A 12,550-nucleotide genomic window follows, 5' to 3' on the forward strand; every position below is an offset into this window, starting at 1 on the left:
TACTTTTGAATACTGAAAATATCATTAATCAAGACTTCAAAACCAAGAAAATAACTAGAAAGCAAAGCTAACATCCAAGTCTAAAAATACAGGGCAGAAAAATACCATATACATTTCTCTTATAAGTAAAGATAAAAAGACTGGACCTACACATTCATCAGTAGAGAGCAATGTCAGAGGTAGGACCTGTATCCAAGTGTTTCCTTTTATAAGGTCAGCTTTCTATTTGCTACTCTATGCTGCATTTCTAGAATATCACATTAAAATCTATGGAAAGCACTTGAAGAGTAAGGGTATATTTGAGGAGAAAATAACATTTACGTATCAAATATGAATTACATTTTACCATGAATTCAAATGTTTTGTTATATCTGTAATAAAATGATCTACTCCCATTTTGTAGATCCATAAACCACAATACAAAAAAGAAGTTATTCTTAGCATCTTGTTTCAAAGTGGAAATAAGACTTTTAATATTTAAAAGTCTAGAAAAATTCTTAGAATTCATAGCAATAGAAATTCAACATGAAATGATTCAATAGACATTTCACTATTCATAAAAATTCATGCAAGTTCACCTCTCATAATTGAAATATGAAATATTATCTTTAAAATTCAACTATTTATTTAGAGCTTACTCACAGAGGGGCCTACAGGACCTGATGGGCCAACTTCACCATCTTTGCCTGGAGCTCCCTAAAATCACACAGTAAAAACTTGTAAGGTAATATACTTGTAATGTGCAACAAAGACATTAGAACTAGAGGTAATTGAGCTGAAAGTCAGGAAATTGATACTCACCCTCTGTCCCGGGACACCAGCATTTCCAGCTTCTCCAGGTTTTCCAGGATCTCCCTAATGCATAAATAGAAGCTATTTACACAATTACCAGTTTCCTAAAAAAATGTTGGATCTAAAATAAGGTTTTTAATGAATAAGTAATACATACTATACGCTGTACTTACACTGCTACCTTTGGGACCAGGAAGGCCCATACTACCAGGCTGTCCCCTAATACCTATTGAGCCTGCAGGGCCAGGGCGACCATCTTCTCCTGGAGCACCCTATAAAAACATCCCATGTATTTTGTCAAAAACATGATTTTTAACATAGTTATTTTCAAGTAATTATTAAAACCATCTTGTCATCTGTGATTTCATAGCAAAGAAAGTTTATTAAGTTTTAAAATAGATGACATCTTGCTTTACATAATTGCACATGTATAACCTATATCTGATTGCTTACCAACTCAAGGAGGGAGAAGGGAGGGAAGGAAGAAGGGATGGATAGAATTTGGAACTCAAAACTTTAAATAAAAATGTTTTTTTTTAATTGGGGACAAAATAGCTGACATCACATTCTTATTACCATAGCTAACTTATCAGACCAAAAATCAACCAGTGCCAAGATGTTTTAAAATTTTAATTTCCCTTTCTATGAAGACCATATCATTCTGTTCATTTGGTAGGACTTCTGGATGGATTAATCAAAAAGTAATATTTCTAGTATCACCAGAGTCTGAATTTATATGTGAAATTTCCCAATTAAGTATGGAGTGCTCAGGTGAACATACATTGATTCCTCTAATACTAATTCCCAGAGACTAGTTTCACCCACTGTTTGAAAATCAATGTCAATTGTCTCATACAATGCCTTTAATAATATAATGTGCAAAAGAGTGACAAAGAAAATGAAATGATGAAAACACCTTTAAAAATATGGGTATTAGTGCACATAATCCAGGCTAAAAATATTACCCTAGATTTTCATTATATTTTGATTTTTTGGAGGAGGGGGAAAATTTGAATCTATGTGATAAACAGAAGCATAAAGGCTATTACTGTATCTGTATTTGAAAGCCTGGTTTCTAATGAGTTGTAGAAAATCAAATCAAGATTGGACAATCTCTGCAGCTTAAGCTTGAAAATGTTCATGGTATAGGTAGGACACAAGTATAAGTCTCAAAGCTTTGGGAGATTTGGCAGACTTCTAAAACCACCTATCTTATCCTATCCTAGACTTTAGATGTGTCTTAATGTAAACTGTCAATCTTTGATTCCCAAACACCTCATTCAGGGCTATGACTCTGAAGTGGAGAGCATACCATTTTCATTATCTCTTCCCCTTCTATTTGCCCTCTCCCTGCAGACAACTTAAGAGGCAGCACAAGTTCCAAAAGGTGAGGCTACCTGAGGAAAACACAGTCTTTGAGAATGTTAAACCTGTGCTTCCCTCTTTGACATAAAAGGACTTTTGCAGGTTTTGTTTAGGAATTTTCAAGATCATTTTTTCTTTGAATTTTATATTTACCCTCTAAACCTCCTCCTTTTAAACCAACACAGGACCATTCTTATTTAGACCTTACAGTCTTCCCAAGTTAGGTCCCCTGAAATCTTTTATGACCAAGAAGTAGCCAGATTTCTTCAGCCACTTCCTGTACCCTCTATGAACAGATTATGACTTTTTCATTTTTTTCCTGCCTGGAAACCAAACTCCTTGAATCCCTACCAAATAAGCCCCAGTGTCTTCCTATTGTTAAAGGAGCAAACACTAAATGCTCTATTTGGCATTCAAAGTCCTTCATGACCTAATCCCCTCCAACTTTTCCAGTCTTCTTACACCTTACTCTCCAAAACATACTCTTCAGTCCAGGGACACTGGCCTCCTGGCTATTCCATGAAGAAGACACTTCATCTCTTGGGTCCTGGCATTTTCTCTGGCTATTCACCATGCCTGGAATGCTCTCCCTCCTCTACTCTTGACTCCTGATCTCCCTGGTTTCCTTTTAAGTCCCAAATAAATTCCACCTCCTACAGGGAGCCATCCTGAAACACTGTTAATCACAGTGCTTTAACTCTTTTAATTATTTCCTATATATCCTGTATATAGTATGCTTTGGATATGTTTGTTTGCTTGTTGTCTCTTCTTTGAGGGCAAGGTCTATCTTTTACCTCTTTTTGCATCTTCAGAACTTAGCACAGTGTCTGGCCTGGCACAGAGTAGGCAGGCACTTAATAAATGTTTATTGAATTGAATTTAACGAATACCATGTCATATATGTAATACAATGAAGAGTTAAGGAACTAAGTTATATAAGGAGAATTAAAACTATCCCAAGGGTTGAATGAATGACCACATTCAAACTTCTACCCAAATTCTAGAGAAGTCTAGACATTTAAGTTTCTCTAACTGGATGCCAAGTTTTACACCTAATTATCTCTACTCTGAATGAAATAATGAGTGTATGATAAAATGAGAATTTCACCAGAGGTAAAAATTGCCAAAATCAAGAAAATGTAATATTCTCTGCCTTCCCAACAATATCCAGAGCTATATTTTTACAGCCATTATATTCGTCAAATTTTTGGTCAACTTAATCCATTTGAAAATAAATACAACCAAAGGGTTTGTTTTTCCACATGAAAATAAGGTCAACATCCAGTTGATCAAATAGAATCTAAATAAAATGTATGTTTCACCATTTAGGCTAATGGTTATGAATTTCCTTCTATTAATATCTTATTTACCAAAGGTCCAAGTTTTCCTTCAGGACCTTGAACACCAGGATTTCCAGTCAGACCCTAAAAATGAAAAAAACAAGCAAAGACAAAAAGGTGTCACTACAACTGCATTTAATTACTACTTATAACTGCAAAGTGCAAAAAAATATTTAAGTGAGCAAATATAATATTCTATTGGTTAAATTCCTTCTTTGGTGTGGAGAATCTGCTTTTTCCACTATTAATAGAGGAGCTTAGACACAGCATGGTATCATCAAAAGCATGGTAGACAGTCAGAAGAGATAAATTTAAATCCTATCACTGACACTCTAAGGTTGTATGACCTAGGACATGCTAATCTATAACATCCTTAAGACTCAGTTTCCTCACTTATAAAATGGGAATAATAATACTTGAGCTACCTATCTCATAGGATTTTAGTAAGGAGAAAATAAGATAATGCTTGTAAAGTATGAAATAAATGCTATCAATCAGTACCATTTTGTCTATGCTTAAACCTATTGTGGAAGTGGAAATTCTGGCAGGTATACTAAAATAAACCTGCAGTTCATAGAAGAGCCTCCAGAGTACTTCCCAACTCAAGCTTCACAATGGTGATTGTGAATTCCCCACCACCCATCAAACAAATTGCTGGGAAATGGGGAGAAAATACAAGAGGAGGTATTGAATCTCTGAGCTATGAAATGCTGAAACAAGTTCTTCCCATAGATGATTAGAAAGATGGATAATTTTGAAAATACTGCATCCAAGATGAAAGCACAAATACAGTGGAATGGAAACTCATTTTAAAATGCAATGACTTTGAAGAAATAAAGAACAAAAAATGCTGATAGTTATCCTAAGAGGAAATAAATTTTATTTTCTTACCCTTGCACCTGGAAGACCTGGTTCACCTGTACGCCCCGGATCACCTTGGCCACCTTTGGGTCCTGAAGAACCTGCTGGACCACGCTCACCCTGTGCTCCCTATACAACATGAAAAGGCATTGATAAGTGGACAAATCACAGGAACAGCAACCATAACTCTTTGTTTATAGCTTAACAGGTCAAACTCTTCATACTTTGGCATTTTCCCATTCTGATGGAAGGTTCTAGTTTAGAAATGAAATTTACATTACATTCACATTTACATTACAGGCTTATTTCAGGGCACAAATAGGACAAAAATATGCATATTTAATTATTGTAGAAGTAATCCCTAAATTTTATCACTGAAATCAACAAAGTGTAAATCTGTTAAGGAAGAAGAAAAAAAGACAAGTATGTGAAATAGCTCTAAAATTATATTTAAAATATAGTTGGTTGGGGTGGCTAGGTGGCACAGTGAGTAAAGCACTGGCCCCGGAGTCACGAGGACCCGAGTTCGGTTCTGGCCTCAGACACTTAACATCCACACAAAAAAACTAGCTGTTTAACATTGGGCAAGTTACTTAACCCCAATTTCCTTCCAAAAAGCAAAAATAAATAAACAAATTAAATTAAAAAATAAAATCTAGTTGGTAAACCAGGGTTTGCCATTGGCAGGATTACAACTGCCCAAAGATATTTCTTGAATGCCTGAAATATGTCTCCCACTTGTCTCTTCTTCCTCCCCCAATTTAGTAACCACTGGACCTTAGAACCAGAGATTTAGCTTGCATTCCCAGTGAAGTAGTCCTAGAATTACTGACTGGGTGAAAGGATGAACCTAGAGGCAGGTAGATGGTGCACTGGATAGAGGGACAGACTTGGAGTCAGGAAGACCTGAGTTTGAATAGTGCCTCAGAAACATACTAGCTGTGTCACCCTGAGCATATCCCTTAGATTCAATCAGTCTCGGTGTCTTCATCTAGATAAAAATAGCACTTGCTTCACAGGGTTGTTGTGAGGATCAAATGAAGAAGTGTAAAATGCTTTACAAACCTTAAAGCATTGCATATTTCATTATTAATAATAATAATAATAATCTGGATCATGAACTTTAAATTCCATTAGAAATTGATTCATTTGGGGTGGCTAGGTGCCACAGTGATTAGAGCACTGGCCCTGGAGTCAGGAGAACCTGAGTTCAAATACGGCCTCAGACACTTAACCCAAAAACTAGCCATGTGACCCTGGGCAAGTAACTTAACCCCAACTGCCCTCCCAAAAGCAAAAAAAAGAAAAATTGATTCATTTACTATTAAGTGACACCTAAAGATACCACTCTCTTAAGAAAGGAGTTTTCATTAATCAGATTACCTCACCTTTGGTCCAGGCAAGCCATCAGAACCAGGAAAACCACGATTGCCAGGAGAACCCTAAAAATGAACAGAAATCATTCTGAATTTGTGTTTTTCTTTCTTATTCAGTAGATATTTCCTTCTTATTCTATAGATATTTTTAAAATGGCAACTTGAGTTTTTTAACGTCTGTACACATTTCTTAAAAACCCTGATTTTGTTACAGTCTAGAAGTTGGAATTTCAGATTTTTTTTAAATCAAATGAATTCCTGGACTCAGAAAGTTACAATTAAAGTTTATCACTGCTAACAAAAATTTTGCAAAATATAGAAAGCTTTTTACTTTGTACTAAAATAATTTTAAACCAGCCTTATGTGTCTAGTACTATGTTCTGAAACTAACCATCAGCATTAACCAACATATTACATATAATAATATATAACTATATATTATTAGATATTTTGTTATATATTCTGTATTTATATAGTATATAATATGTAATATACTATATAATACAAACCACATATGCATACTGTATACAAAGTATCTCCCCAAGTCCCTAAAAGGATTGGTTTTTATCTTCTTTACCCTTTCTCCTACTGGACCAGGAGGACCAACAGTTCCTGGGTCTCCTCTGGGACCTCTTTTTCCTTCTTCACCAATTGGACCTATTGGACCCTGAATACCATGTGGGCCCTATGGAAGACATAAAGAATTACATGTGAAACTGAGTTTTGCTGTATATGATTGTTTTAATGTAATGAACGTAATAAACCAACATTCCAAACTATGTTGGATTATTAAGTTTTGAGTGCATGAAATATTTTCAAGCCCCTCTGCTCTTTATCTGATAGACTTTGAACAGGTCATTTGTATCATTGTCAACCTATGCGATTCAAGAAAAGCAACTGATCTGATTTGAACTTCAAGTATTTTTTGACTTACTGGTTCACCTTTGGGACCTGCTTCTCCTTTAAAGCCCGGCACTCCAGGATCTCCCTGAAATAAAATTTTAAGTTAGAAGAGATCAAATGCACCAAACAGCCTACATTTATAATAGAACAAGAAACATTTTACAAGCACCCATCTAACTTATTTCAATTCAAAACAACAAATATTTATTTATTAAGCACTTATCACGTATAAGATAGTATGCTAGGGATACAAAGATAAGAATATCCAACCCCATCTCATCCCCCATCTAGCAATTTGCTGTCCACTTCCTCTTGTTTTTTTTTAATGCAGACTGTCAACCTTTTTGAAAATTATAGTTTGAGAGTGTTACCTAGAGAGCTGAAAAGTTAAGGCATTTTCCTGACCACAAAGTGGGTAAGAAGCGAGACCTGAACTCACCTCTTTTTGGCTCCAAGCCCAGCTCTCTCTTTTAATAAGCCAAGCTGCTTCTCAAATAAAATATATGAGTAATACAAAAAGAAAAGTCCTGAAAGCTGGGAGGATTGAGTGCACATGAAATTCAATACAATTTGGCAAAACATTCCATTATTTAGTTGTCCCTCATAGTTTTTACATGTAGGAAATTGTCTTCTTTTGATTCAAATTAAAATTAGTCACAACAATTATGGAAAAGGCCTCTGAAAATCGTTTTAGTCAATGGATTTGTAAATCCTACATGAAAAAGGATTAATTATTTAGAACTGTGTTTATAGTGTGGGAATTTTAGAAATTCTACTGCTTGGGACAAAGAAGCAAGGATCCAAATTGTTGCCTTTATCTGTGCATTCTCTCATAAAAATAAGATATTGTTTTACATTTAATAAAGATTCTTTTCCTTCACTTTAGTCAAATTGACAAAAGCAGTGATACTCAGAAGACAAAGTAAATAAATAATTGTCACTTGAAAAAACTTTTGATGGAAGATCAAACTAATTAGATAACACAGAATGCAAAATATACACTCAAAGAAGAATTAAGAAGAAATATATTAAATTGTTATTTGTACTATATTAGTTATAATATATTAAATGTATTCATTAAAACCAAGTTAAATTATATTTAAGTGAGCATAAGTGCTCAAAGGTATTCATCCCTAATAGGGATACTGAAGTATTTCTCATAAAACCAGTAGGGGTAAAGGAATTATCTCTGCATCATTCCCTTTGAAAATTAAGTTGGTTAGGATCCAATATAGACAACATGTTGGAATAAGCCATTTAACCTATTTTAAAGAAAAAGAAAAAAATCAGTAACATATGTATCTAAGACCTCCAAATGTTAGGAGAGCATAAAATATTTTTTAAAATTAAACTACCTATAAGATTGAGTGAAGATCATTTAAATGATGATCTTGCTTTTTAAGTTTTCCCAAGATATTTTAGTCACGTATTAAAGTAGGTTATATTATACTTATCAAATAAATTACTTTCTCAGAATGTAAATGTAGACATTGCAAAGCAATCCTTCAATTTTTCATTTCACAGATATAAAACCCTTGGCTTTGGTTATTTATATTATTGGGATTTTATATACTGGATTGAATCTCATTACATATTGTTTCTGTTAGTCTTCTTAGTTTCATGATCCATTAAGGATGCAATTACTTCCAGAGAACATTACCGTTTGCCCTCGAATTCCAGGTTGGCCTGTGCTGCCCTGAGGTCCTGGAGAGCCAGGAGGTCCTGAAGAGCCAGGAGGACCTGAAGTACCTGGAGAGCCCTAAAAAGGTAGAAGTGCTATAATAAGTAAACCAAGAGAGAAGACTAAAGTTTTGCCATCAAAACAAAAGCCTGAGTTTAAATTTTACATGCAATTCACTTAAAAACTTACCGTTGGACCTTTTGCACCAGGTGTACCATCAGTTCCCACTGTTCCCTAAAAAATAAACAAATAAAAATGCATTTGAAAGTTACCTTAAAAATTACTATGTCAATGAAAACACAAAGAGGTGTGATTCCTAGGAAGTTAGGGGAAGAGATAAAAATGAAAACACATTTCCAAAATAATAATAATAATAATCATTCATGGGGCTAACACCTAACCTAGTACTCCTAATATTCAAAATTCCCAAAGCCTCTCAAAACATTCATTTTGTCTTTCAAATTCACTTATTCTAAGATCAAAGAGTATTTAGGAAAGAAATATCAAGCATATCTCTTATTTTAAAAATCAAAGTACACAATATATTACCCTGTTCAATGGGTAATGACAGTACCAACCAACTTACAGGGAGGCCTTGAGATCCAACTGGTCCTGGAGGTCCTGTTTCGCCTCTCTGTCCCTGAGGACCTTCAGGGCCACGTGCTCCAGTGGGACCTGCTTCCCCCTATTGGAATACATGAAAAAATCAGCAGATAAAATATCCAATATAGGCAGGATGTAGCCAAGGTGATAGAAATCATTCTAAGTTTTAAATTGCAAACCAAAGTTAAGGCACCACACTGGAGCCAACATGAGCTACATCTGTGCTTGAAAATCCTTTAGGTTAGTAGTTGGTTTATGTCTAATTGGTTTGCCTCGAATCCCTCTTGTCTTTCATTTAACGAAGCATCCATCCTAGGTGTTTATCTTACAAGACCTTAAATGTCCCATGCTTTCTTTCAAAGCTGTGGCTCATGCTGTTCTCTTCACCTATAATTCTCTCCTCCAGATTTCCACCTGTCAAAATCCTGCTTCCCTTAAAAGATCATCTCAAGCACCACCTCTTCATAAAGACTTCCTTGACTTTGTTCCCACCCTACTTCTCATTCCCTCTAATTACAGATGATCCTTCCATCTCCTGAACTATCATGATAGTTCTTAAAAATTTCTCTTATGGAATTTTTTTTTAAGCAATCGGGGTTAAGTAACTTGCTCAAGGTTACACGGCCAGTTATTTCTGGGTGTGGTGCTGAGTATCTGAGCCTGGGATTCTCTCATATGGAATTTTAATTTCTATTCTAGTTATTTGTGTGTATTCTTCTTTCAACTTTTTAATTGTAAACTTTTTGAAAGTAAGGTTTTAGCTTTTTATGTCTCACAGTTATCTACAATAAAGTTTTAAAAATTATATAATAATCAATTTTTATTTGTTTTAATGATGAATGAATCAATGTCATTGATCCCTGATGGACATATATTCAGTGCTAGAATTTAGCTAAAGTTATATTTATACACACACACACACACACACACACACACATCCTCATACTATATATTGTATTTGATGGATTGATATTCAATCATATCTGAGGGGGTTTACCTAAGCTACTCTCCCCACACCCAAATCCCCGTCAAATGATTTAGATGTCTATGAAGCAGTTCCTTAGCAGAAAATAATATAATAGGATGTTATACAAAACGCATTATATGAATACCCATTGTTTGTAGAGCACTAAATAAAGCTCTAGAAGACTTGCAAAGTTTAGCTAAATCATAGCCCCTGCCCTCAAGGAGCATAAAATCTTGTAAGGGTATCCAAAGAGCATTATGCAAATATACATACCTACATATACATACTCAAACGCACAACTTAAAATTATGTTTTTCTCAAAAATGTCACAGTACTTTACCTGAGTCTTTCCTTGACAATTAATTATCACACTCTCCCTTGTTGTATGTGTACATATTATTTCCTGCTATTAGATTATCAGTTCACTTAGATCCAGGTCTGTGACATGTTTGTTTTCATATCACCTGTGCACAGCACAGTACTTTGTATGTAGCAGGTCCCTAAAAATGTTTGCTGAAATTAAATGGAAAGGTCCATGCCAAAGGCATGGTCAAGAGTGAAGCCAAGAATTATCTAGCAGAGTTGAGTTCAATGAGTAAATGAAAAAAGTATTTATTAAATACCTACCATATGTTGCATGCTCTGCTGGGTATTTGAAATATAAGCAAAAAGACTTAATCCCTACTTTCAAGGATTTTACATACTAACATGCCAACACACAGATATATGTATTGCATACATATATCCATGTATTAAATGTATATGCATATGGATTTACAGAATAAAGGCAACAAATGCAAATAAATAGCAAGGTAGTTCAATCCTAGCTAGAGAGGAAAGGAACTGTGAGTTGGAGTGGAGATCAAGAATGACTTTTTAGAAGGTGGTACTTTAGTTTTATCTTAAAGGAAGAGATGGATTCTTTGAAGCAAGGTTAAGGAGGGAATACATTCAGGGAGATGGATAATACAAAAGAATGAAAATGTGGGTGAAGTGGCCATTAAAAGGAACAGAGAAAGGGCTGGATTAAAAATACTAAAAAGTATTAAAGCATTTTCTGATAAGGCTAAAAGATATTTTGGCTGAATATTGTAAAGGGCTTCAAAAGATAAACAGAGGGATTTCCATTTTTATCTGCAAGGCAGATTCACTGGAATTTCTTGAATAGTCATATCTGTGCTTAAGAAAAATCACTTTGGCAGATGTGTGGAGGAAGGACTGGATGAGAAAAATCTTAGGGCAGGGAGATCAGTTAGGGGGCCAGCGCAAGAGTCTACAGAAGTGCCAAGAGGTTGAAATCAAAATGGTTTCTGTATGAGTAGAGTCAGACAGAAGAGATTTTTATGTAGATAAAACTGTTTTGGCAACTCACTGGAGGTGAGGGAAAGTGAAGATGCCATTGAGGTTATAAGCCTGAGAAAAAAGAAAGGAAGGTAAAGCATTCAACAGAAATAGGAAGGTTTGAAAGAAGTATGTTTGGAGGGCAAGGGCAAATAATAAGTTCTACTTTGGATATGTTAAGTTTGAAAAGTCTCCAGAACATCCAGTTTCAAATATCTACTGGGTAGTTGGAAATGTGGGGCTGGAAGTTCCAGGGAGAGACTGGACTCATAGATGTATTAGTCATCTACATAGAAATGAATGAGGTCAGAAGCTAGATTACAAAAGGTTGAACCTTGAGAGTAGAGGTAATGGAAGCAGAATGTAGAAAGCTATTTCTATGAGACTGGCAGAGTAAAATAAGAAAGAAATAGCAGGATAGCTTCAGGTATATAATGCCTATTGAATTCTTTTTAAAGATTGGGGAGAGTCATTCATATTAGAATACTTCAAGGAAGTAACCCATTGCTAGAGAGAGGTTGAATATTGGGAGTGTTGATTGAAGATGCAGTATGATGGGAGAAAACAGAAGGGATTGACCTTGGCAAAGAGAAGGACTACCTCATAATCAGGCATGTGAGTAGGAATAGAGGAGGTAGATGGTAGAGAAATCCAGGGCTAGGCCTTGGCAAGGAATGGGTGGGTAGGTTAAAGAAGTTAGGGACTGCTTGGAAAGTTAGGGATTAATTCTTCAGGCAGGTGTCAGAGCTAAATAATCAGCAGGAGAGGACCAATGAAGAGATGTGCAGAGGCTGACCAGAAGCAAAATTAGGTCATGATTCATTAGTGAGTTAGGAGGTTTCCTTGGATCTAATTCAGTTTTTTATTTACCTAAAAACTTGAATAAATATTTAAGATCATCATAGGGTTTCCAAGGACCTTTCTTTTTTCAAATAAGAATGGCTGTATTTAACCAATTTTTCTCTAATTCATTTAGACTTGATTTTCTCTTTTTTAAATTTTAATTTACGTTTGACAAAATTAATTTTAAAAAGCAAAAGTTGATTTAGAAGATATTCTTAAAAGACCCCACTAGTTGGGATATTTTTTACTTGCTTAATCTTCTTTTCCTCTGCTAAAACTTTCTTTTACTGCCTTATTATTGCAAGCAGTATGGACATGTTCCTGGCTTCTTTGATAGACAGATGGTAGATAGACAGACAGAGAAAGGCAGACAGACAGACAGATAGATAGATGCATAGATGATTAGATAGATAGATAGATGATAGATAGATTAGATAGATAGATAGATAGATAGATAGATAGATAGATAGATAGATAG

General features: G+C 35.0%; 1 protein-coding gene across 1 annotated transcript in view; it reads right to left on the reverse strand.

Moving 5' to 3' along the window:
* COL5A2 (collagen type V alpha 2 chain) overlaps nucleotides 1-12,550 on the reverse strand; it is a gene marked incomplete at its 5' end in the record, with an annotated part of 198,113 nt that overhangs the window by 43,344 nt on the left and 142,219 nt on the right. Inside the window, 11 exons of the mRNA XM_069064559.1 lie at nucleotides 643-696; nucleotides 802-855; nucleotides 966-1,064; nucleotides 3,528-3,581; nucleotides 4,389-4,487; nucleotides 5,747-5,800; nucleotides 6,312-6,419; nucleotides 6,669-6,722; nucleotides 8,298-8,396; nucleotides 8,508-8,552; nucleotides 8,905-9,003. Of these exons, the coding sequence (XP_068920660.1) occupies nucleotides 643-696; nucleotides 802-855; nucleotides 966-1,064; nucleotides 3,528-3,581; nucleotides 4,389-4,487; nucleotides 5,747-5,800; nucleotides 6,312-6,419; nucleotides 6,669-6,722; nucleotides 8,298-8,396; nucleotides 8,508-8,552; nucleotides 8,905-9,003 (819 nt within the window). The remainder of the gene's footprint in view (nucleotides 1-642; nucleotides 697-801; nucleotides 856-965; nucleotides 1,065-3,527; nucleotides 3,582-4,388; nucleotides 4,488-5,746; nucleotides 5,801-6,311; nucleotides 6,420-6,668; nucleotides 6,723-8,297; nucleotides 8,397-8,507; nucleotides 8,553-8,904; nucleotides 9,004-12,550) is intronic.

Source organism: Petaurus breviceps, unplaced genomic scaffold (genome assembly GCF_028583685.1).
Source record: "Petaurus breviceps papuanus isolate PSGF00001 unplaced genomic scaffold, PetGlider_PUasm1.0 90638, whole genome shotgun sequence".
NCBI lineage: Eukaryota > Metazoa > Chordata > Mammalia > Diprotodontia > Petauridae > Petaurus > Petaurus breviceps.